Here is a 26455-nt window from a genome sequence, read left to right as displayed (position 1 = left end):
CTCCAAAATGACAACAGGTTAAATGATGTTTAGAATCATAATCACTTATAAGACTGTTGTACCTTGTATCCTACTCTGGCTCCCTTAGTTTGTACAAATACTCACCCAATCTGCTCCTATTTATGTATTTGCTGCAGGAAGGAAAGCCCCAGACTGATAATTACCATGGCTTAGTCCCTGAGTCCTCATGTAACATTAAATCCTTCGGAGGTCAGTAAAAATTTGGCCTTGAAAAAGACTACAGGACCATCCATTCCTATGAAGAAAAAGCCATTTGCTCCTCTGCTTCCCACAGGGTTAGTGGAATGTATTCTGACAGAAACAGAACAAGTCTACCAAGACCTGTGCAGATAGAACTATCCTTTCACCCACAATAAACAGATCTGCTCTTGAGCTATAAAGTCATAATAGAAATATATATTGTCTTTTATCTTCTTTTCAGTGAGTATAGTGAAGTGTCAGGAGTTATTGCTTTAATATCAGTAGAGAAAAAGCTAGTTTTCTGGAGCATGTGCGTAGGTATACATGTAACAACACGTGCAACTATAAGACTGCTAAGTAACCAGCTTCTTAGTAGCTTTTCTAAAACACATTAAACTGGCCTGATAACATCATCAGTGCGTCAGCTTCCAATTGTTCCTGTGGAGTCACATAAGGAATGGTCTGGATATTTCTACTCAAAGAAAAGGGAAAAGGTAGACAACACTTTTACCACTGCCTAACTCTCATAAACTTAATTCAGAAGAATGTGAACACGTCGGGGGTTTAATTGATTATTGACTTTAGGTTTATAATGCCCTCTGAAGTCAATGGAAGGGTGATGTCAAAGACTCAACTGAACCCCTGGCTCATGTCTTAAAACCAAGAAACAGAAAGGACAAGTACTGATCTACTGAATCTTCTGCAGATACTAACTAGACTAGGGGTCATTTTCCCACAAGCAATTGGAATGTCTTATTTTTTGCCAGAGCATTTAAGGCTAAAAATTCGATTAATCTTCTCCCCTCTACTAACTAGATTTATGAGATGCCAAGGAAGTCAGCAAAGCATTAGCTTTAGCTTGGGTATAATTACTTTTAAGTGACAAAACAAAAACGTTAACCACAAAACTAAGGACTTCCTACATAGCTAAACTCAGACCTTCAAATTTTCCAATGCAATTAGGACCTTGGTCAATATAATATAAAGGAAACGAAGTGAGCCAAAAATAACAAGTGAATAATCAACACTTATCAAATACAAATACTGCATTTTATAAGGATTAATTGAACCTCTAGCTTCATCTGCCCTTGATGTAATGTTACCCACTGACCTCAAAAAAGAACAATTCATGTCTTAGCAAAGCCATCAGGAGGAGGCGAATAGAATTGAACTAGGATACAGTCTTTCCTATGATAACAAATTTTCCTTTCCCCCTTTCCCCTTTTGGCTAGTGAAAAGAAAGGTAATAAAATGAGAGGTGGGAGTATTTCATAGTGAAAATTTGCTCATTTTGAATAAGAGCTTTACCATCCTTCCTACAGGCATCCTTCCTACAAACATAGTAATTCAGACACCTTAGCTACGTAGTGACACTGACCATGAGAGCAACATCTCAAAGACCAAGATGCAGAGTCAATTAATTGTTGGAGAAAGGCTTACCTGAATGCTGGCTGTAGAGCGATTCTTGCGGGTTGTGGTAGTAGCCATTGTAGTGGTGGTTTCCATGACAGTGGTAGACATTTCTGGTGGCATGGAGGTTGTCTGTGTCGTTCCCAAGATTGATGGGACTTCTCCCACCAGTCGGACGCTTCCATTGATTTTAATATTGGGGTTGTTCTCAGCCGCCATGTTCAGTACTTTTAAACCATCATAATAGAGCCCAGAAAGCTGGCCTTGGAAGAGGCGTCCTTTGTCCTTTCCACCGATAGCTATTTGCGCCTGGGTGTTGAAGATGGTTAACTGCCGGCCTAGTGGGTTGGGTGGAGGAAACATCATTATTCCTGTACATTTTCTCTGTTTGCCTTACCTGGTCTGAATGGACCAGACATCAAAACAGGCTTCCTTGAGCAATTGGAAGGAAGAAAACTGGGCAACAAAAATTCAATATAGACATTGGCAAATAACATTTCACTATGTTTATCTCTTCCACTGTCTAGCTGAATATCCTAGATAACCTGAATAAAAGAGTCTCTATCTCTTTATTGTGAGGCAGGAGAAATCTTGTTCAATGATGAGCAGTATTATAGTCTTCCTGGTTATGCAGTTATGGATGACAGAAAAAAAAAAACAGGTGATGAAAATAATAAATCATAAATACTTACTGTACTGATTTTTTAACCTAAAAAGTAACACAATGAAAACTAAAAAGAATTATATATGGCAAATAAAAACTCAGTGAGGTGACATAGAACACTGAATTAAAAAACTAGGTCTGATAATTAAATTAAATTAACTGAAATTAACTTAGATTCTAGTTAAGAGACTTGGATTTATTGTATACTTATAAAAATAAACACTTTGGTCACCAAACACCTCATTTCCTAGAAATCTTCCTAATGCATAATATTCTACCCATACTTGCTATTTAATAAACATCATGACAGATTTTTTCCCATCTTTATTAATTTGGAGGAGGGGAGAGATTACAGTCACATAACTAAATCTCCCTCTAAGATATGGAAAATAAGTAGGCATTGATCATGTCAGTGAGAAAGGGGGGAAGAAAAAAAATGTCATTCAGAATCAATGAATTTTAAGAGGAGGGATAGGTGTTAATGAAAAAAGCTACACATAGAACATCTTAAAGTGATATAGAGGTATGTTAATGAATTGAAGCAAACAGTAGCTCACCTTATTTGAAGTTCCCATTTGGGGAACCATTTATGCTTCTGTGGACAGAAAACTATCAGAATGAAATGACGGTAGAACAGAGGTTAGAATAGTGTAACTCAACTTATCTTCCCCCCAACTATTCCTACATTAAAAAGCCTCTCTTAAGTTTGAGATGTTTCCCAGAAAAATCTAAATAGCTTTTAAAGGTTAGAGTCTTCTATTCTACTATTTCTCCAGATTATTTTCTTCTGTTTTTCCATATAGAGAAAGGTGGGAAAATTTTTTAATGGAATTAAATATATCCTTTCTGAATTTTTCTCCATTTTAGTCAGTGATCAAACAATGCTTCATTCATTCTTAATCTAATTGCCTGAATATTTTTAGCTATTAATGACTGGAAACAATGTTCTGATATACTTGCCTTTTTAATAAAAGGGAGTATATTTTTTTAAAGACTGAGGTTTTTATATAATCTCAAATATGAATAGAGGCATGCTGTGATATTTGGATGCTTAACCTCTACCACTATTACATGGCCTTTAAGCCTACACAATGATTAGCTATCCTTGAATTTCTGGTGTATAATGTGGAGTCCCTACTCAATGTAGAAAAACGGATGAAACAGAAGGGACAGAGAAGGGAAAATGCATCTGCTCAGAGGGAATTCTTTGTACAAGACCCAGCTCCACTCATTGGGCAACGCTTAAGGGCATATTAGTCAAGAATGATTTATAACTAATACCCCTTTGGAAGCTTCAAACACTACAGTATGAAGACTTGGCCAGATAATTTTGTTATAATGAAAATAACCTCTATAAAAATATCTGGAGCATGGAAATGGAATCTGCTGGCTTTAATGATAACAGAATTGTGCAGATCCTAAGGGTCCAATCAAATAGATCTAATAGATTTCCATTATTTTCCTACCAATTCCTTCAGTGCCCTGTGGACATGCATCATTGCCTATCCTTTGGCCTCTCATTTCTCACATAAGATGCAGCAAAAAGTTCAATGCCCAATAATACTGGTTAATGGCCTGGAGCTCGTACCTCTTTACTGTTTATTATTTGACAACAGCTTTTTTTCTGGGAGCCCTAAGCTTACTATAAAAAGAAATGCCATGATGGGAGGGGAGAATAAATATGCTTTTGGCCTTCCATAGGCATTTGGAGTAGCTTAACATAATAAGAATTTGCCTAGTAAGAGATCTCTAGGGCTAAAATTTAGTATCTTACACCTCAGTGCCAAGCTATCCCTTCCACTCACATAACTGTTGGCCAACCATAATATTAATGTTTATTCATCTCCTTTTTTATATATAGCCCAGCACTGATAATCAGTTAATGCTTATAACTGATTACAGGTAGAAAATTTTATATTTCTAATATTCACAAAAGTACTTCACATCTGTAATGGTCCTCATTTTATTTTCCGATTGATGTTATTCTGCCCTTGCTTACAAATAAAAAGAAGATCAGAGAGAATTGAAATGCAAAGTTGAATTACACTGGTTAGAAATGATGGATCTGACCAATCCCTCCCATCAGGAAACTTGAACAAGCCTCTTAGATAGCCTCATCCACCAGAGAGCAGACAGCAGAAGCAAGAAGAACTACAATCCTGCACCCTGTGGAACAAAAACCACATTCACAGAAAGACAGACAAGATGAAAAGGTGGAGGGCTATGTACCAGGTGAAGGAACAAGATAAAACCCCAGTAAAACAACTAAATGAAATGGAGATAGGCAACCTTGCAGAAAAAAAATTCAGAATAATGATAGTGAAGATGATCCAGGACCTTGGAAAAAGAATGGAGGCAAAGATCGAGAAGATGCAAGAAATGTTTAACAAAGACCTAGAAGAATTAAAGAACAAACAAACAGAGATGAACAATACAATAACTGAAATGAAAACTACACTAGAAGGAATCAATAGCAGAATAACTGAGGCAGAAGAACAGATAAGTGACCTGGAAGACAGAATGGTGGAATTCACTACTGCAGAACAGAATAAAGAAAAGAGAATGAAAAGAAATGAAGACAGCCTAAGAGACCTCTGGGATAACATTAAACGCAACAACATTCGCATTATAGGGGTCCCAGAAGGAGAAGAGAGAGAGAAAGGACCTGAGAAAATATTTGAAGAGATTATAGTTGAAAATTTCCCTAACATCGGAAAGGAAATAGCCACCCAAGTCCAGGAAGTGCAGAGAGTCCCATACAGGATAAACCCAAGGAGAAACACGCTGAGACACATAGTAATCAAATTGGTCAAAATTAAAGACAAAGAAGAATTATTGAAAGCAGCAAGGGAAGAACGACAAATAACATACAAGGGAACTCCCATAAGGTTAATAGCTGATTTCTCAGCAGAAACTCTACAAGCCAGAAGGGAGTGGCATGATATATTTAAAGTGATGAAAGGGAAGAAACTGCAACCAAGGTTACTCTACCCAGCAAGGATATCATTCAGATTCGACCTCACTTACACCAATGAACAGATCATCCAAAATGAAAATAAATAAGGAAACAGAAGCTTTAAATGACACAATAGACCAGGTAGATTTAATTGATATTTATAGGACATTCCATCCAAAAACAGCAGATTACACTTTCTTCTCAAGTGTGCACGGAACATTCTCCAGGATAGATCACATCTTGGGTCACAAACCAAGCCTCAGTAAATTTAAGAAAATTGAAATCATATCAAGCATCTTTTCTGACCACAACACTATGAGATTAGAAATGAACTACAGGGAAAAAAAGTAAAAAACACAAACACATGGAGGCTAAACAGTACGTTACTAAATAACCAAGAGATCACTGAAGAAATCAAAGAGAAAATCAAAAAATACCTAGAGACAAATGACAATGAAAACACGATGATCCGAAACCTATGGGATGCAGCAAAAGCAGTCTAAGAGGGAAGTTTATAGCTATACAAGCCTACCTCAAGAAACAAGACAAATCTCAAATAACAATCTAACCTTACACCTAAAGGAACTAGAGAAAGAAGAACAAACAAAACCCAAAGTTAGTAGAAGGAAAGAAATCATAGAGAGCAGAGCAGAAATAAATGAAATATAAACAAAGAAAACAGTAGCAAAGATCAATAAAACTAAAAGCTGGTTCTTTGAGAAGATAAACAAAATTGATAAACCATTAGCCAGACTCATCAAGAAAAGGATGGAGAGGACTCAAATCAATAAAATTAGAAATGAAAAAGGAGAAGTTACAACAGACAGCACAGAAATACAAAGCACCCTAAGAGACTACTACAAGCAACTCTATGCAAATAAAATGGACAACCTGGGAGAAACGGACAAATTCTTAGAAAGCTATAACCTTCCAAGACTGAACCAGGAAGAAATAGAAAATATGAACAGACCAATCACAAGTAATGAAATTGAAACTGTGATTAAAAATCTTCCAACAAACCAAAGTTCAGGACCAGATGGCTTCACAGGTGAATTCTATCAAACATTTAGAGAAGAGCTAACATCCATCCTTCTCAAACTCCTCCAAAAAATTGCAGAGGAAGGAACACTCCCAAACTCATTCTATGAGGCCACCATCACCCTGATACCAAAACCAGACAAAGATACTACAAAAAAAGAAAATTACAGACCAATATCACTGATGAACATAGATGCAAAAATCCTCAATAAAATACTAAAAAACAGAATCCAACAACACATTAAAAGGATCATACACCATGATCAAGTGGGATTTATCCCAGGGATGCAAGGATTCTTCAATATACACAAATCAATCAATGTGATACACCATATTAACAAACTGAAGAATAAAAACCATATGATCATCTCAATAGATGCAGAAAAAGCTTTTGACAAAATTCAACATCCATTTGTGATAAAAACTCTGCAGAAAGTGGGCATAGAGGGAACCTACCTCAACATAATAAGGGCCATATAAGACAAACCCACAGCAAACATCATTCTCAATGGTGAAAAACTGAAAGCATTTCCTCTAAGATCAGGAACAAGACAAGGATGTCCATTCTCACCACTATTATTCAACGTAGTTTTGGAAGTCCTAGCCACAGCAATCAGGGATGAAAAAGAAATAAAAGGAATCCAAATTGGAAAAGAAGAAGTAAAACTGTCACTGTTTGCAGATGACATGATACTATACATAGAGAATCCTAAAGATGCCACCAGTAAACTACTAGAGCTAATCAATGAATTTGGTAAAGTTGCAGGATACAAAATTAATGCACGGAAATCTCTTGCATTCCTATACACTAATGATGAAAAATCTGAAAGAGAAATTAAGGAAACACTCCCATTTACCACTGCAACAAAAAGAATAAAATACCTAGGAATAAACCTACCTAGGGTGACAAAAGACCTGTATGCAGAAAACTATAAGACACTGATGAAAGAAATTAAAGATGATACCAACAGATGGAGAGATATACCATGTTCTTGGATTGGAAGAATCAATATTGTGAAAATGACTATACTACCCAAAGCAATCTATAGAGTCAATGCAATCCCTATCAAATTACCAATGGCATTTTTTATGGAACTAGAACAAATCATCTTAAAATTCGTATGGAGACACAAAAGACCCCGAATAACCAAAGCAGTCTTGAGGGAAAAATTCGGAGCAGGAGGAATCAGATTCCCTGACTTCAGACTATACTACAAAGCTACAGTAATCGAGACAATATGGTACTGGCACAGAAACAGAAACATAGATCAATGGAACAGGATAGAAAGCCCAGAGATAAACCCACACACTTATGGTCAACTAATCTATGACAAAGGAGGCAAGGATATACAATGGAGAAAAGACAGTCTCTTCAGTAAGTGGTGCTGGGAAAACTGGACAGCTACATGTAAAAGAATGAAATTAGAACACTCCCAAACACCATACACAGAAATAAACTCAAAATGGATTAGAGACCTAAATGTAAGACCGGACACTATAAAACTCTTAGAGGAAAACATAGGGAGAACACTCTTTGACATAAATCACAGCAAGATCTTTTTTGATCCACCTCCTAGAGTAATGGAAACAAAAACAAAAATAAACAAATGGGACCTAATGAAACTTCAAAGCTTTTGCACAGCAAAGGAAACCATAAACAAGACGAAAAGACAACCTTCAGAATGGGAGAAATTATTTGCAAACGAATCAACGGACAAAGGATTAATCTCCAAAATATATAAACAGCTCATGCAGCTCAACATTAAAAAAAAAACAACCCAATCCAAAAATGGGCAGAAGACCTAAATAGACATTTCTCCAAAGAAGACATACAGATGGCCAAGAAGCACATGAAAAGCTACTCAATACCACTAATTATTAGAGAAATGCAAATCAAAACCACAGTGAGTATCACCTCACACCAGTTAGAATGGGCATCATCAGAAAATCTACAAACAACAAATGCTGGAGAGGGTGTGGAGAAAAGGGAACCCTCTTGTACTGTTGGTGGGAATGTAAATTGATACAGCCACTATGGAGAACAGTATGGAGGTTCCTTGAAAAACTAAAAATAGAATTACCATATGATCCAGCAATCCCACTACTGGGCATATACCCAGAGAAAACCATAATTCAAAAAGACACATGCACCCCAATGTTCATTGCAGCACTATTTACAATAGCTAGGTCATGGAAGCAACCTAAATGCCCATCGACAGACGAATGGATAAAGAAGGGTGGTACATATATACAATGGAATATTACTCAGCCATAAAAAGGAACGAAATTGGGTCATTTGTTGAGACATGGATGGATCTAGAGACTGTCTGTCATACAGAGTGAAGTAAGTCAGAAAGAGAAAAATATCGTATATTAACGCATATATGTGGAACCTAGAAAAATGGCACAGATGAACTGGTTTGCAGGGCAGAAATTGAGACACAGATGTAGAGAACAAATGTATGGACACCAAGGGGGGAAAGCAGCAGGGGGTGGGGGTGTTGGTGGGATGAATTGGGAGATTGGGATTGACATGTATACACTGGTGTGGATAAAATAGATAACTAATAAGAACCTGCTGTATAAAAAAAGTAAGTAAAGGAAAATTTAAAAGTTAAAAAAAAAAAAAAGGAGCAGCTGATTTGGGGGCTCTGGCTCACTCAGGCCATGGCAGAGGGAGGGGTACAGAATGTGGGGCAACCCTGTGGCGGCAGAGGCCAGGGTAAAAAAAAAAAAGAAAAGAAAAGAAATGATGGATCTCCTTTATTCCAGTTGCCATAGTTCACTCCAAAATGTGGTCTTTGCTTGTTCAAGACTGACCTAAGCATGGAGAAAGGCAAGACATGTTTCCTGGGCTATATGATTAAGCCACCGCTCCACTTCTGGCTATTCCTTCTTTCAAGGAGAGATCTGACTAATCACTTCTTGAGAACACGACACCAGGGGGGGTGAAACAGGGAAGGAGGCTGCCTGTGTTTCAGATTTCCATCATGCCCTAGGAAGTATTTGGACCTTTGTTTATTTGTCTGTTTCATGGTTTATTTCTGGCTAGGTCTGCTTTTCTTATGTTTTAAAACCCTTTCTTAGCCTTCTGTACCTGAGATTAGGTGGTTAATAGTAAAGTTGGCAGGCACTGAAGGAATAGGGGGATATTCAAGTCTCCTGCCATCTCTTCCTCTGATCAATTTATCTCTCTCAGGTAAGCAGGAGTAACTGAATAAGTGAGAAACAATCATCACTACCCTCTCCCTATGAAGGATATAAGGGACTGACTGGAGAAAGTTGTACCATCTGCCCAAGATTTCTCAAAATCAATGCCAGATCTCCTTATTGTCCCTCATTATGATCAATCGTGTTTTTTATAAGGGGCGACCATTATTATATCTCTATTCCAGTCTGATAATTGTTCTATCATCAATAATAAGAAATCTGGTTATAACACCAGTACAGGGTTTGTAGCAGGTTACTTTGTGTTTTGCTTTGGGTGCCCATCCTCTTGAAAGTCATTAATTGTTACCTCATTTGGACAACAAGTTCACATACTGCTTAAATTAAATCTTTGCACGTCTCCAGTCAGTGCTGCACAAAGACTAATTAATTAAACCTCAGAACACCCTTGGGGAATAGGCAGTATTATTTCTCCTCTCCTCCGATGGGAAATCTGAGATATAAAGAGGGTAAGTGGATTGTCTAAGGTCAGAAAGTCAGTCAATAGCAGACAGAGCCAGAAAACAGACTTGGGAATGCTGTGACCCAGATCTCTTCCCCAATGACAGAAATAACTCCAAAGAGGATTCCAGCTACTTCCTAATACCTCTGCCTAATCATCTTTCTGAATTTACCCTGTTTTACTTATTGTCATTACAAGGTCTTTTGGTATACATTTTCTATTTCTTTTGAAGGGAAAGTTACCTAGACAGAGGAAGAGGTAAAGCAACAGAACGAATAAATGTTACTTACCAAAATCAAACAAAAAAGTAATTTTGGTTAAAATAACATAGAAGAGAGAACTTCCCAGTTTGAAAATAATTCTTTTCAATATTATTAGCATATATAAACATATACATATTCAGTTAAGAAACTGGAATTCCTCCCTCCCTTCCACCCAAACCACCCCATCCCTGTCCCACCAACTCAACTTTTATTGTGTGTTTGGAAGCATCCTTCTATATGAAAGCCCACTGATAACAATGCTATTGGAAGGAAAACTAAAAGCCTACTAGTAACTTTATAATGATTTATACAAATGAAAATGCCTGGCATGCTACTGAACTTAGACTTCAAAAGGCAATGGAGTAAAATAAAATATTATTAACATAAAATTGAAAGAAACAAAAAAATTCTCTCAGGCACATGAGACTCAGACATGCATCTAGTTGTCTTTTCCTTTTTAAGAAGTGAGGCAATCATCATCTTTAATGTTAAAGGGACTTTATGAGCTGGTGATTACTAAACAAAATTATTTGCTTTTTAGAGTTATTCTTAATTTATTTTTAATTAGACCACGTACGTTAAAAACAGGGCAAACAGTTAAGACTCAGTGAGGATTTTCCGTGTTTAAAGGTCTGAATGTTTTCACTCAACTTACAACTGTAGCAGTCCTTTATTTTTTAAGTTGCATATTAATATACCTCATTACTATTTACAAATAACTCAGTCAAATCTCTACATATTTTTAAAACTCACTTAATGTCTACTTAAAAAAAAACTCACTTAAGCTACAAGAGTAGCTTATACTGGCTCAGGAAAGAACAGAGTAAATAGCTTCTTAAAGACAAAAATTTTTCTTCATTGAAAGACAATAGTTCACATCCTAATAAATAAGAGCCACACAGAAAATTCTAACATCAGGTATAACCGCTGCCCTCTTTTATTAACAAAGTGGTTGTTTTTTTCAGCAAATGAGAAACTGCTGCTTTGCCTTCCATTAACCTTTCCTTTTTCAACCACGTACACTTTTGTTGCATAAATATCGAATACACAACCAAAGTGTAGAATAAGTTTGTTTATTTTTTTAGTTTCAGTCAGCAACTAGGACACCATTAACTTCTTATGGAATATATTTGCCTCTGTAAGTTTAACTATAAAGGCAAAATTCATCTTTCTCATTCTTTTCTTTGTTTAAAAACAAATGTTGAAAAAAAAAGTCGCTCCCCTTATAACAGTTGTTTAAGCAGTTTAAACTACAAGAGTCAATCTATGATTTTTTTGTTGTCATTAACCGTGCTACAGATAGTAAAGCCAAAACAGACTCAAGATGTAAGTTTAATAAGTTCTTTTGAAATTTCTTTAGAAAGCTCTGGTATAAGAGGTAATTTAAAACAAATTAACAAATAATGTCATGCAGTGGTTAAACTGCCATAATACATTTCTTTTTTAGAGGTTCCTGGAATTTCTTGTTTGTGGTTGTCATGCTGATAGAAAGCTAGATGTTAGTCCCTTTAACTGTATTTTAATGGCAATGTATTATAGCATGATTTATCAACATATGGCAGGTGGAAGCTGACACAAATTATAATGAAAATTAAAACAGTCATTTATGCAGCAGGCGATTATCATTTAAGGAACATTTATTTGCAGGCTTTAAAAATGAGGGTTTAGAATCAAATGATTTTAAGATGAAAGTTTTAACGACAGTTACCTTTTTCCTGCAGCCACTCCTCTACGGGCCGGTTATATTTGAAGGGGATTTTCTGTTTTACCATTTGGAAGCGTTCATTATCAGTGTTGCCTTTAAAGTTTAAAAAACAGCTTAAAGAACAATCTGAAAAGTCAATGAGTCATTCAAAAACATCCTAGGTTTTTGGTGCGTTTTATGAAGTTTTTAGAGATAGATATCCATTTATCTTTAGTGGAGGTGGAGTCGAAGTCACTCTGCCCTTGGTTGAGAGGTGTGAGGTCAGGTTATTCTTAGCTATGCAGTGCTCCGTATGTTTTGGAAATGTGACTTGGGATGGGCATCAGGAAGAGGTTTGGCTATTTACAGAAATGGGTTTACCTTCACTCTTCTCCATCTCACTCTAACCACACCTTAATTGGGTCAATGCAGGAACAATGATCCCCTTGACTTGTATCAGATCAGCTTCATAATGTGGTAGGGGACCCTCAGTGTCTTAGTCATACATGTTCCACACTCACTCTGCTGTATCTGATCAGAAGCATGGGGCCATGCACGTCCTTATTCTCCTCTCAAGTGTGTGCAACTGCTCTACTTCCTGGCAGAGGGAAGCCAAAGAAGACAATTTAAGCCTTGATGGCCAACAGAGACTTCCTATTCCATAAAGGGGGGCCTGGCATCCCATCACCTATGTAAAATAGGTAGAGTATTACAGATAACTCTTTTAATCTCTATCTCTTTGTCTAGATCTGTTCCCCATTTTAAAATCGAAGGAACCCCAAAGTACATATCTGTAAATAAAAGCAGCTATACATATAGTGATATAGCATTTTCAGACTTTTGAGTACCTACATTTTATTAGTACTAACAGACACGGGTTTTATATGTCTACCTAGTCTCTCTCTCTTTCCTTCCTAGGAGAGGTCCTTCCTGAATACACATCCATTCATAAAGCCTGTTAGGGATACTTCTTCCAAGCAGGAAATATCTAATTAGTTTCAAGGATCAAACATAATGCTTTTAACTGTTAGTATGCCTCTTTCTTCCTTTCATAAATGTTGTTACCACCCCTGGATGGTTTGTCTAATTAGGACAGACATGGAGAGTGGTGTTGTGAAGATATACCCCTAACGAATATGCTTCAAATCACAAAATAATGAAGCCATGCTTTGGGAACCGCTCTGTCTTGTCAACCAACCTCATAGTGATCCAGCAGAAACTGGTGAATCTTAAATTACTTTTGACTCATAGCCTTACAGTATTGGAACTTCAGGAAGCCCAATCCAAATCACCAACATTGAAGGTGAAATCAAATTCTCAAGACAGGTGGCTTGGAAACCATTTATAAAGAAGTCTAAAAGCTAGAAAGATTATTAGGATTGAATATAGCATCAGGTGAATAGAAGCTTGCCCTGGCACTTCCATCTCAGGGTCATCTTCATGGAGGAGTTTTCAGTGGCAGAGAAGATTCCACATGTGGCTAAACTAGTACCTGCCTTATGTGAGGAATGGGATGGGGAAGGAGTGGCAATATTGGGAGATATTTAAAAGATTCCCCATGCATTTCTCCTTTGAACAAATTATTCTAAGGAGCTGACTCATTATTCTTACTATCCAGGAATAAAAACAAACAAAAACCTCATGAAAGAGGTGACCATGGATCTGTTCCCAGCCTACATTATGGGACCCTATCTGCCTGGCATAAAGCCTAATATATTAACATATCAAAGGATAAAGTGCAATGAATGGAAAGAACAATTAACAGTTTTGGATTGCAGTATATAATTTAAAGTTTTCCTCAAAATGTTATTTCTCATAGAAGAAAAAAAGACAGGGTGTAAGCTAGGAGGAAAAACAGAAAGGTATCTTAACTTCTTGGTGTTTCAATAAGTCCATGGTGAAAAAAGTTAATTTTACCTGTTAATGTAAATACCACTTAGAGATCATTATAATGATCATCCTGGTAGATCTGGGTACACAGAATTCTACTAATCCAAAATAAAGTTGGGTAAATTTTCACATGTCCTAATAGAAAAGGAACATGCACTTTTCTGAAAAGAACCTATATCTCTATAACTCTTAATTCTACCCTACAGGAGACAGATACACAAGGGAATAACTCAATTCTACCCTACAGGAGACAGATACACAAGGGAATAACTCTTAATTCTACCCTACAGGAGACAGATACACAAGGGATGTCATCCATCTTCATAAGCTCTGACCTCTCTCAAGTTTTAGTCACAACAACATACTGAGAAATTGAGAATCGGCAAATGGATTATGCCAGGTTCACCTTGAGTATGTTCTATTACTTTGGGTTTTCTGTAACTGTCATTGGCTACAATATTAAGTATAGTAATGACCTCTGTTCCACTCACTGTGGAATGGATTGGTGAAGTCAATAGCAAATATAAAGCTAACTATTCTTCATAACGTGCAAGACAAAATCATAAGTACCCAACGTTCCAAACCAACAGCTCTATGTGTACCAACTTAATTAAGAAGCTGCATTGACTTACTTCTTCCACAAACATACGAGTCTTGGTCCTCCTAAGCACCCTCTCCCCCCATCCACTCTCTGTCAAGCATAAAGCTCCATAGACAATCATATTAGGACATGGTACTGGCTAGAAAAATAAGAAACAATGTAGGAGAATCAATAAGTGATATGTTGGGAGGACAGCATAGCCACGATTCAACCTTAGACCCTTCAGAAAGTGAAAGACAGAGAGTCATTCTTCTCCATCTCAGCTTAAAAGACATTTAGAAAAAAGTTTTAAGTTTTCCATGCCAGACTGATAGTATCTGGCACTAGGGATAGCGATCTTGCATACTGTTAAAAGTTGTGAAAGATGGAAGGCCATTTGGAATACCAAATTGGTTTAAATTGCCACATTAACATTGTTCTTAGTCTCTTTTCATGTTCTTGTTGGTTTTTATTTTAATTTATCTCAAACATTAGTGAGAAATGTTTTAGAAACATGTGCATGAGAATGAGTTCATTTGCCCCGAGCCCCATTTGCTATACTGACTGAAGAGCAAACAACCTTCTAAATATCAGAATTCATACACAGGGACTACTCTGAAAGCTTAGCAAACCTCATCAAATCCATATACATTCCTATTAAATCCTTAATGACATTTAGTTGTACATTTCATATAGCAGCCAGTATGAACATTTAAACAAAGACCAAAATCAATTCTTCAACAGAAAGTGATGCTGTCCTCAAGAAGAATGGCCTTATGAATAGTAATGTCATAATGTCACTAAAAAGAGACATATGTATATTACTAATTATACCCCCAAAATGTAATGATTGCAGTTCTCAACCACACTGAGAAATCTATAAATTGCACAATGACATCTTCAAATAGACAGTTCTTAAATTACTTATGTGGATCTGACACTCACCTACTTGGAACTGAATTTTAGAAAAAAAAGTATTAGCCATATTTCATTCTATTATACTGAAAAAGGTTAGAGGTATGTGTGTGTGTGTGTATCTCCACCCATTTTTTATACAATTGACCTCCTATTGTCATTTGCTTTCATACTATTGGTTCTGTTATCAAATATTTCAGCTCCTGGAGACACATACAACATGCACTGTTGACTTATAATACCGTGAAGAGCAGAATGCTCTGAGGTGAAATTACTGAGGCCCAACTGGTTCATACACATAGCTGCAACCTTCATGCAAAACAGCTCACATTGACTACATTTGGGTTAATCCATTTAGGATAAAAGGAAAAGAGAGCAGAGGAAGATAAGACAAAGAAAGCAAGTTGACCCTTGAATAGTTTCCCAGTACATTAGTCCCTCTTTAAGGTCCCAAAGAAGTAATCTGGAAACTTGTTGATGGCCCCAAAGAAGTAAAAATTCTTTCAGATGAAAAACTTAAAGATAGAGAGAAATCTTGTATTGCACAGAAAACAACTTTTACAACACCATTTTTACACTCTGTTGGTTCAAACATAGATCCTATTCATTAGAAGTTATACTAATTTTCTTCAGTACAGCATAGGAGCTATGACCATGGGCTTTGGAGACAAACCTGGCTTTGAGTTTTAACTTTAGTAGCTACTTGACCTTGTGCAAGTCACTTAGCCTCAGTTTCCCCACTTCCGAATTCACCACAGGACTTGGTACAGGATATTAAGAGGTAGAGCATATACAGAACCTGGGATATGAAAAAACATCCAATTTATTTAAACTATTATTATTAATATGATTCAACTCTTTCCTAATAATCAAAAGGAAGCATGATAATTCCATGGTGTGCTTCCACGGTCTCAGAACTTTTCCAGGCCTCCATTCAAAAGGTGACCATATTACATTTGGTGCCACAAAGGTTATCAGCCAAAGATGAACAGACCGTAGTTGGCTGTTGCTTTTTATATTTCTGTGTCTTCTAAAATATACTCAGCTAACCCCATTTCCAAAACAAAGTTGGTTTCTAAAACCACTGAAAGTAAAAGAGCAATTCAGGCATCGACAAATGCGATTTCTTGGTCCAGCTACAGGTAATGATGATATACTGCTGCTAAGTTGAGGAAGAGTGGCTTAAAGGTTCTGGCAATTTGCACTGGGCTTGCAGAAAATGCTTTCTTGCAGGTAGACCATTAATACCATCTGAAATGTTGTCAAGCATGTGGACATGCTAATAGGAATATCATAGCAACATTCATCTGTGCAAAATTAATGCCAGAGGTATTTTTGCATTTTGTTTTGAGTCTGGAATAAAGGAAGGGAAAGTTTTCTTTATTGCTTTGTTGACACTAAAAAATGAGACCGTGGGTCTAATGAACAGTCAGAGAATGAATACTATGTATTAGAGCCAGAGGCAAAAGAAAATCAATGTGGGTAGACTCAAGAAGTACAGCATTTCAGAGGTTCTTAGAATGTCTCTCTCCCCAAAGAACACTTTGTGTGTTTCAAAGCAAACATCAGACACTTAAGGACAAGGAACTGGGGGAAATTCTTTGAGCTCCGCACTGGTCTTGTTCCTGGTGTTGACCCAGACAAATTCTCTTAGAGTCAGATGGGGGGTTATTGTGCTACCCAAAGGGCATCTAGAATGTTCAGCCATTTGTAAGTGATGGATGGAACTCAACAAGAATTAATATCTTGTATTTATAAAGTGACTTTCGACCAAGGAGCTCAAAATGCAATTATAAGCATCATCTCATTAATCCTCACAACACACCTTTGGGACTGAAGAAAAAAGAACTATTTGTATGTTCTGAGCCTCGATCCTTTAGTGTGCCAAGGCAAGGAAATTAATCTCTTGGAGTAGAAGACTGATCAGCTGGGGGAAGTAAATTAATAGGCTCAGAGCACAAGGGCATTATTAAGTAAGGGAGCTTTTCCAGACTCACTTAAGTGGTTCGAGGAGCCAGGGAGAACCACCTTTCCAAAGTGATGAGATGTGTACTCCTAGAAAGCAGTGGGGGTCACCCAGGAGTGCCCTGACTTGGCCGATGAAGCTCACTGTCTCATGTCTTCTGGGTATGTTTGGAAATGGAAAATATATGTGGACAGACATATTATCAATTCCTTCCTATATTCAAGTCATAGTATTGATCCACCATCTCTAGGCTATAGGAGTTGAGTTATTTAAGCAAAGATGGCTCAATAGGATAGATGCAATCCTATCTCAGACATTTTACCAGTTCTGTGAACTTGCATAATTTTCTTAATCTAGATGTCTATTTCTTCATCTGTTCCAAAAAATACATGAAGATGATAATACCTGTGTTGTAAGATTTTATACAAATTAAATGTAATAATCCAGTCAAGGACGCTCATGGGGAGTTGGAAGAGGCCGGAAATGTGCTTTATTTTCATTCTCAGGGGATGGGAGTAGGGCCTGTGCTGGAGATGTAACCTTGGTGCTCCATGTCCACTTATCCAAGTGATCACGCCCCTATTCCTTGGCTTTGTCAAGTTTGTGTGCAAACATGTCAACATTAAACTTCTCCCAAATCTAAATCAAAGTGCCATTTCTGTTGAAGTGCTATTATATTAAAGACAATTTACCCTGATGCAATAATTGGACCATATATCACCACTCCCTATCCTTTCCCTGTATTTTGAAGCCATTCTCAACTCTCTTCCTGAAGCTCATTGATCCTGGACTTTTTATTTATCCTCATCCATTAAGGATCCTTTCAATCCCAGAAAGATGAACAAAACAAGGCCCAGGTGACCAAAATCTCTTTATTTGCTTTCATAGTTTAAGAAACTATTTCCAAGTAATCTAATGGAACTTTCTTCATGATCTTAGGTCTGTCTAGAACTTACTCTTTAAGATCCACTTTCAAAAATGACATGCTATAAATTAACAAGACAAAACTGACTATAAAATTTACTTTCCTTCCTCAAGTGGTGTCACTCTTCGCCTTCTATAATTATTACAAAACATGCCCTGAAGCTAGGCTAGTCAATTTCAACCTGGCTTTTGTCTAGTTCCTTCCTGGTAAACACATTAAGTATATCTATGTCTTGGTGTGTCTTTTAAGCTTCAGTTTCTTCATATATAAAATGAAAGTTATAATAATAACTGCAACATAGGGCTGTTGTGAGAATTAACTGTGAACTAAGTGTGTGTAAAGTACTTAGCACAGTGTGTGGCACAAAATAAGTGCTCAATATATGATTTGTTACTATTCTTGTTACTGTTATAACAGTACCTGATTCAGAAGGGTTAAACTAAAAAGAAGGCAAACTTAACAAGATTTACTTCACCACACAACTTTTAGTGTCAAATCTTTTCAAATTTCCTTTTCAACATAAAACCTCAATGTTCTGTCTTCAACCTTTTGACACATGATCCTTTCAAGATTCCCCTAGCTGCCCTTCTTCTTATCACTTATTTCTTCCACTTTTGCAAAAGCCACGGTGTTATGTTAGGGCTCATTCTTCCCCATGATCCATTCTTTCCTGCATATCCACCCTCTGTGCAATCTCTCTGTTACTCTTTAATCTTGGTGATTCAATTCTCTCTAGGTGCCTTCCTTCCCACTCGCCCCCAGTTTCCATTTACTTTCATTCCTCTCATGCAGAGGACATCAAACTCAATGTTTTTAATGCCAGAATGCTGGAATATTTGGTAAAAAAAAAAAATTCCAATCATTCAAACATTCATGTGTGGTGTCACTACACAGCTCTGAGGACAGGTAGAAGGTCTGGAAGGACAATTTCGATGAGCAACAAATAAGAACATTTTCATCCTTGTGAATAGGAAAGTCACACCAATATCAACATTGCTGATGCCATAATAAACTCATGCTACAGTATTATTTCTGCTTAGATCTTATGGGGTCTCTGGTGTTTGTAGATTATAGGTTTTCTAGACCAACCTTGAACCTCCTGCCTACAAATGAATATATTATTCCCAAGGGATCTAAAAAGAACAATCACTGTCCCATGCACCACCCACCCTTGACCTGGTGAATGTGCTCGTTTACAACAGTTGTCTAAACAACACAACACAGCACAGTCACACAGTAGGCTTATTTCCAACTTAAGCCCAAGACTGTTTCCAATTAAACTGTTTCCCCAAAAGTTTGTGCCATCTTCCATTCACACAATATACTTTATGAACTTCAAAGCAGTACTTTAATTGCATTAAGTTTATTCTTTTTTGTTTTATAACAGCATTCCAACCTGATAAGAAAATGTTCAACTCTAGGCCTTTTACTTCCTGGAGGAGATACCTTTCTTAGTTTTGTGCCATCTTGCAAGTGTGAGAAGCGTATCTTTTGTACATTCATTCCAGACCCTGAAAATGTTACAGAACAGGAGGATTATGTGGTGGCTTTAAAACGTTTACAAATTCTTTAAAAGTCCCCTCTGTGAGAGGTAGAACTTGATTCTCCAACTGGGCTGGATTTAGTAACTCAATTCTAAAGAATAGGATATGGTGGAATCAACAATGTGCGACTCCTTGTAGAGACTAGATCAGAAAAGGCACTGTGACTTCCTCCCACTCCCTCTCTCTTGGCTCACTCTGGGGAAGCTACTGTTGTGTCACAAGGACACTTAAGCCACCCACATGTCAAGGAACTGAGGCCACCAGATCCTCCAGACCTAGGTAAGCCTTGAGATGACTGTAGCCCTAGTCAATAGATGAGTAATGTTAACCCATCAGACACTTTGATACAGAACCACTCGACTAAGTTGCTACTAAATCCTGACCTGCAGAAACTGTGAGATAATGAACGTTGGCTGTTTGAAGCCACTAAATTTTGGGGTAATTTGTTATACAGCAATAGATACAGAATAACTAGAGAGCTTCATCTGAGCGTTTCAGTTCAACCAGAGGCAGATCTCCTTAAGAGGCTCTCATAGCTCGCCTTACATTATACTCTTTCGAGGAAATGAAGATACACTATATCTATAATATACTCCTCATCTGCCAATTTGCTAATGCTCTCCAAAGGGAATTCAGACTATTTAGGTAAGACTTGTTTTGAAGAGCCCAGGCCATCACCAGATTCTTTGTTAAATATGGTTAAATGTATACCAACTTATCTGTCCAATAAAACACATGAGAATTTTTACATATTAGTTCCAATTTTGAGACACATTGTTTTGGACAACGTAAAATTTAGAACACTTTTCCCAAAACTAGTTTTCTATTCTGACTGACCCCCATCATTATTTCTGGGTAAACATGAACAAGGGCTTAGAGTTCAAATTTCTTCAGCATCCTGGAACATTACTCATCTAAGACCCAGAGATTTGAGCTCCTTCGAGGAACTCTATTACTATTTCCCCACCTTTTAGGAGGACTGCATTTTCCTACTTGTTTGCACCAGCCTTTACGGTCTGAAGGAGATTCTTCTTGCTAGAGAACTTGTTGGGGATCTGTGGGGCTGGAGGGCTGAGGGGGAGGGAGAGTCCACATAACCACTGAGGTCTCTCTTAAGCAAATTTTTTTTTTGTTTTCGGCTGTGTTGGGTCTTAGTTGCGGCACGTGGGATCTTTCGTTGCGGTATGCGGGCTTCTCTCTAGTTGCGGCATGGGGATTTTCTCTTCTCTAGTTGTGGCAGGTGGGCTCCAGGGCACATGGGCTCTGTAGTTTGCGGCAGGCGGGTCCTCTCGTTGAGGCGCGCAAGCTCAGTAGTTATGGCGCATGGGCTTAGTTGCCCTGCAGCATGTGGCATCTTAGTTCCCCGACAGACCAGGGATCGAACCCGCGTCCCTTGCATGGGAAGGCGGATTCTTTACCACTGGACCACCAGGGAAGTCCTGCAAATTTTTTGTGTGTTTCATAATTATAAAGCAGTTTCTAGGAGTAGAGGTCATTGGAACTTACAGTTTATATTTTGAGAGGAATCTACACTTTTAAGGTCAAGGGGACCTCAAAGATCATCTAAGAAATATGTTTCTCAAACTTTCACTTAGAACATCATTAGCCACAGGATTTCTAGAATAGGCAAGCATCAGAGAGTGTATGTCTTGAAGACCACCCTTCCCCCACAAAGGTATTAATGAAAGAATTGTCTATACTCCTGATTTGTTTGGTTATGTGGCATTTCCAAGGCTTTTCAAAATATGAACCAGTTGGCAGCCATGCATCATTTAGTGCAAGATTCAAAGGTCAGGTATACATGACTACAATGTGGTACAAGAATCAAAATTTTCCCAGTGAAGGAATAACCTCAGGGAATGCGGTTGGTGTACTATATCTTGAATTCATACAATGCCTCGGCCTCGTTAACTCTGCTTGGCAAATTTAATTCAAATTGATTTGTTTGTGAGAACTGCAGCATGGCTTCAAATCTGGCCACAAACAAAGGATAATGATAAATAACAACGTATTCAGCTCAGAGAAAATATCTAGAGAAAAGTATAGATCAGCATGGGGGCTGTTTTTATAACATAACTGACTTTGTTAAAAAAAAAAAAAGAACAAAGAAGAAAAGAAAATAAATGAAAGGGAGAACATAGCCTATACAAATAAAACACATTTTATAGATAACACTAATATATCATAAATACCCCAAACAAAGGCAGATAAAGTATCTGAAAGCATCCAAGGAGGAATAGAAAAAGAAAAAAGATTAGAAAATTTTTAAATGGACATTTAATTTTTTAAAACACCATTAACTCAATTTAAGGCAGAATAATAAGAGGTAATGGGGGGGGGGAGAAAAAAGAAAATCATGTGATATGGCAGGAAGAACCAAGATTAATTCCAAAATGTCATATCCGAAAGAAAGAAAAAAAAAAAGGAAAATTCCTCAGTAAAAATCATCAGTTTCCAACCTCAGTTTGAGGCCTTGAGGGTTGAGAGGGAGAAAGTTTAAGAGGAAAATAGATTGTAATAATGAGAGCCTTTTCCAAGCTCTCTGCTAGTGTGTTAAGTTGCAAAATAGCTATAATCCCATTCCGATATCCATGCCCCTTTGCAGTGGGACTTTATCACTCCTCCCATCAGATGTAAGTCTATTTTTCCACCCCTTGATTCTTGGTTGGCTCTGAGACTTGCTTTGTTCAGCACAGGGCATACTAGTAAGTGTGATGGAAGCAGACGTTTGAACAGCCCTTGCATGTTGGTGCTTGCCCGCTTATGCTGATGAAGCCTGAAACTGCCATATGAAGGAAGCTGGTCTGGGCTCCTGGAAGATGAAAGACCACAAGAAGAGAAACCCCAGCCACCCAAGCCTACTCTTCCAGCTCAGTCAGCTCACTTGAGCCTCCGGATGTGTGAGTGAGGCCATCAAGATCATCTAGCTCCATCCAAGCCAGCCTGGAACAGAAAAAATACCCACCTCATCCACAGAAACATGAGCCAATAAATAAAGTTTGGGGGTGGTTTGTTATGCAGCAAACACTAAATGTTACAGCCAGGAAGTCGGGAAATCCAGTAAGGACAGGGAAGCTGAGATGGGGTAAACGAAGCACCCTCCCCTATTTGAGTCTCCATCAAGGCCCATCAGGAGGAGTGGGGAAGCACTCAGCTGCTGTCTGGGGAGTCAAGGGAGTTTGCTTAGGGAAAACCTTAGGGATTTTGGAATGGACACAGGGAGACACAGGCCCCTGTTATCTATCCTTAGCCCTCTTCCACATTCTAAAGGGAGAATTATCAAGTCCAAGGGGAAGGGATGCAATAATGCAGCTTCCATGAGAGGGGAAGGAAAGGTCAAGGGTGAGGGAGTTGGAACAGGGTGGGAAAACTAGAGAAGATTGATTCTTCTCTGATCTCCATCCATTTCTAGACTTAGACTAAGAAAAGGGAGGGAGAATAGTAGAGGTTGACTCTACAGGTAATAAGGGGTCATTACTATTTAAATGATGGATGGACACACGGTTGGTAAGCAAAGCAGGTTGGACTTACTGGTAAGATATCCTGGAACACTAACCCCACCCCCACCAATGGATTTCTTAGTCCTCAAATGGTTTCATGGGAAACCTTGGAGGATTACCTTCTCTTTTTCTGAGCAAACACTGCCTTCACTAACCCCAGCCTTCTAAACCCAACCAAACCAAACTGTTTATGATCTTGCAGGGTACAAATAATCTCTGGTCATGAATAGCTTGACCTAGGTTTAGAAGAGAAGGATATTCCCCCTCACACTTCCTACTAATACAAAATAAAAACAAAGCAAAGCATTGAATTAAAGACCAAAATGAGACAAAACACATTCCTGCCTTGCAACCTTGGCTTTTAAAATCAGGCACTGCATTTTCAGCCCCTTTTTAAAGCTTATGGATTACAAAAAGCAGCCTTTATAAATTCATGGATTAATTTAAAAGTCATTTTCCTGGGCCTTAACGGCTGGTATCAGAATAGTATTATTTTAGCATGTCAATGGCAGTTAGACTCTAGAGAAAAGCATTAAAAATGACCAAAATTTAGTGACTAAGGGGTTCAATAAAGAGAAAGGACAACTAACACTGCTAAGTGTTTTGACCGACAACTCAAGCAACACATATTTGTCAATAATTAGAAGTATATCACAGTTTATGTCATGACTCAAATATTAGTTCATATTATAAATGTGATAGCCAGAACAGCATTTTTTTTAAATAATTAGGGCTTTTTCCCCCCCACTTTTAAGAAAGTGGTCAATGATTATGTAAAATTATGGACACATTTCAAATATTTACCTGTCACCTAGACTCCACTATCCTACACTGCATCAGTTCTTGCGGGCATGGTTTTTTTCCTTTGGTGTGAAATTATAATCACCTTAACAAGGTTTTGTTTTTTTTTGTTTAAACAATCTTTTTACACCATCCTACACACAATCCCCTCCCCAACACACAATGACACCAAACACTGACACATCTTAAGTGCTCAAGAATACTCATGAAATTGATGACTACTGCTGCCTCAAACAGAGGCAGGTATCCTGACTCTAATAAATGATTAATTTATTAGCTTTGACAGTTAGATGGTTACTAAAGTTCTCATAATCTCTGAAAACCTACAAATGTGAGGCATATAAATAAAATATTAATGACGTCCTTCTTTTAGTCACTTAATATGACATTAAATACATGGGAATAAATCTTGGTTACCTGAGGAATATGTCTAAAGATCTGTAGGCTATTTTATATTTAAATATATTTATTTGTGCTGGGCAAATGCAACGTTTTTTATATTACCCAATGATGTGTGTGCATATGTATCCTGCATAAGAAGAGAGATTTTATAGATATCTCAAAGGAAAGAATGTCTTTGCATGGTCTCCATAAAATCTTGCACCTTTCAACAAGAAACAGCTCCTGGATATCTGTAAGAAATAAATATCCAGGATTTAAAGAATGATTCAGAATAATTTCAAATGTCATCTCTAATAATAATGGAATTGATCAATTTTTTTTTTATAAAAGCCAAGGAGGAGATATCAGACAGATCTATTCTCTTGATGGAAGAAGCAAACTCTATCATCTGCAATATTTCAAATTATACTAGTCAAATTAGAGTAGTCCTTATTGTGTAGAAATTTCTAAACCAGCCAGGGAAATGGGCCAGATGAAGTAGTATCTTCACCATTCTAATTGCTAGGTTCCTTTGAAATTTACTCTTCAGAAACCCACTCTTATCTTTGCAATAATGATTCAAGAGATTAAAAGAAGCCTTGAGTGTCTCGATTTGCTTACTCCAGTTCTATTGATGTACCACTGCTGTCTTGTCAAAAATCACTTAGAACATTGGTGAGTATAAGGTATTTTATTATTAGGACAAGAGATGAGACAGGTAGAGTAGAGCATGCAGTTTTCTTGGTTTTATATTTTCATTTCTGATTTTCAGGGATGGTGGTTTATTTAAATCACGTTGGAATCCTTACAAGTGCCTAGACTTCTGAATGGGGACTGAAATTTTCCGTCTAACCAAAATTCAAGGATGCTGTCCAAAGATTTACTTCATTTATTGTTTTTCTTTCAAAGATTTACCTTTGAGTGTGACTCAGAAAGGAGAACCTAGACACAGTGAGTAGTAAAGATATATGAAGATTTTCTCCTTACTTATCCTATTGACTTAAAAAAGTTCTAGTTGAATAATGGTCCAATTCCTATTATTCAGTTCCTAGCAAAGTCCACTTACCTTGACTGTTCTATCTGACCAGAAAAAATTAAAGCAACTGTAGCTTGGCAGAATGAGGCAGCTAGATAACCATGCAGCCAAAGAACGAGCTGGATTTACTGGCTGAAAAGTTCATTAATGTTTTGGCCTATGCATTTATGGGCGACATCTATAACTACTATCACATGTCAACCAGACCACCAGGAAGGTGGGCTTGGAACATGTGTTGCAGATGAATTGCATACAACTCTTGAGAATGGCAATGAGACTAGGGACTTGTCGTAAAGGTCTGGGATCAGGGTTGGCCAGGGCTGTGAGTCACTGTGTTGGCACAGTACCTCGCTCAGTTCAGTTGACTTATTTCAAGAACAGATCTATTAAGAGTATTTCAAAATTCCCTTTATGAGCCTACTTGGAGCTCACAATTCTCTGAGGCTATAGTGGGAGAAAGTCACAAAATGAAGCAAAACTATTAGATTTCACTTGGTTTATCTCCTGAAGGAGATCTCAATTGCTCCCTGAGAACAAGATATCCTTTTTCACGTATTGCCTTCATTTTTACCTCTCCCAGAGGTCCAGCCCCACCCTTACGACACAGAAAATTCAGTAGAAATATCCAAGTATTCATTCTGAAAGTCTAAAAGCATTTCAGTTCTATTTCAGTTTATGCTTCACTTATATAAATTCCTATTTTATTTGAAAGAGGCAGCATCTCAAAACAGTTTTATATAGGTTTCAAAATGAAGTAATAAGTATTTCTAAACCTTGGCTGTCTGAGAAGACTTTAGATTTGCTTTTACTTTACACTTATTTTAGATTTATACTTAGCTCTTTATTTTTAACTTCCTAGATGCCTAAATGTCCTCCTTCCTCCCTTTTATCAATTTGCCTAAGTACACTGGGAAATCTACCCTTTGAGACCTACCGAGAATCACCTGACTAATGTAAAGATATTTTAATAAAATTAGATTTGTTTCAACAAAGAAAAACTCTACAGTAAAATCTTAAAAGTTATTCATAGT

The 26455-nt window shown here is 37.4% G+C and overlaps 1 protein-coding gene across 13 annotated transcripts in view; it reads right to left on the bottom strand.

The window, feature by feature from the left end:
• The window catches only part of NRXN3 (neurexin 3), a 1648091-nt gene that overhangs the window by 154708 nt on the left and 1466928 nt on the right, over positions 1–26455 (bottom strand). For all 13 annotated transcript variants that reach the window (XM_057543493.1, XM_057543494.1, XM_057543495.1 and 10 more), the window contains 2 exons: positions 11911–12000; positions 1642–1949 (listed from right to left, as the gene is read on the bottom strand). In XM_057543493.1, coding sequence (XP_057399476.1) covers positions 1642–1949; positions 11911–12000 — 398 coding nt within the window. The remainder of the gene's footprint in view (positions 1–1641; positions 1950–11910; positions 12001–26455) is intronic.

The sequence above is a fragment of the Balaenoptera acutorostrata genome, chromosome 3, assembly GCF_949987535.1.
Source record: "Balaenoptera acutorostrata chromosome 3, mBalAcu1.1, whole genome shotgun sequence".
Classification (NCBI taxonomy): Eukaryota; Metazoa; Chordata; class Mammalia; order Artiodactyla; family Balaenopteridae; genus Balaenoptera; species Balaenoptera acutorostrata.
The sequence above is the reverse complement of the archived record's forward strand: the minus strand, read 5'-3'. Positions and strand labels throughout refer to the sequence as shown.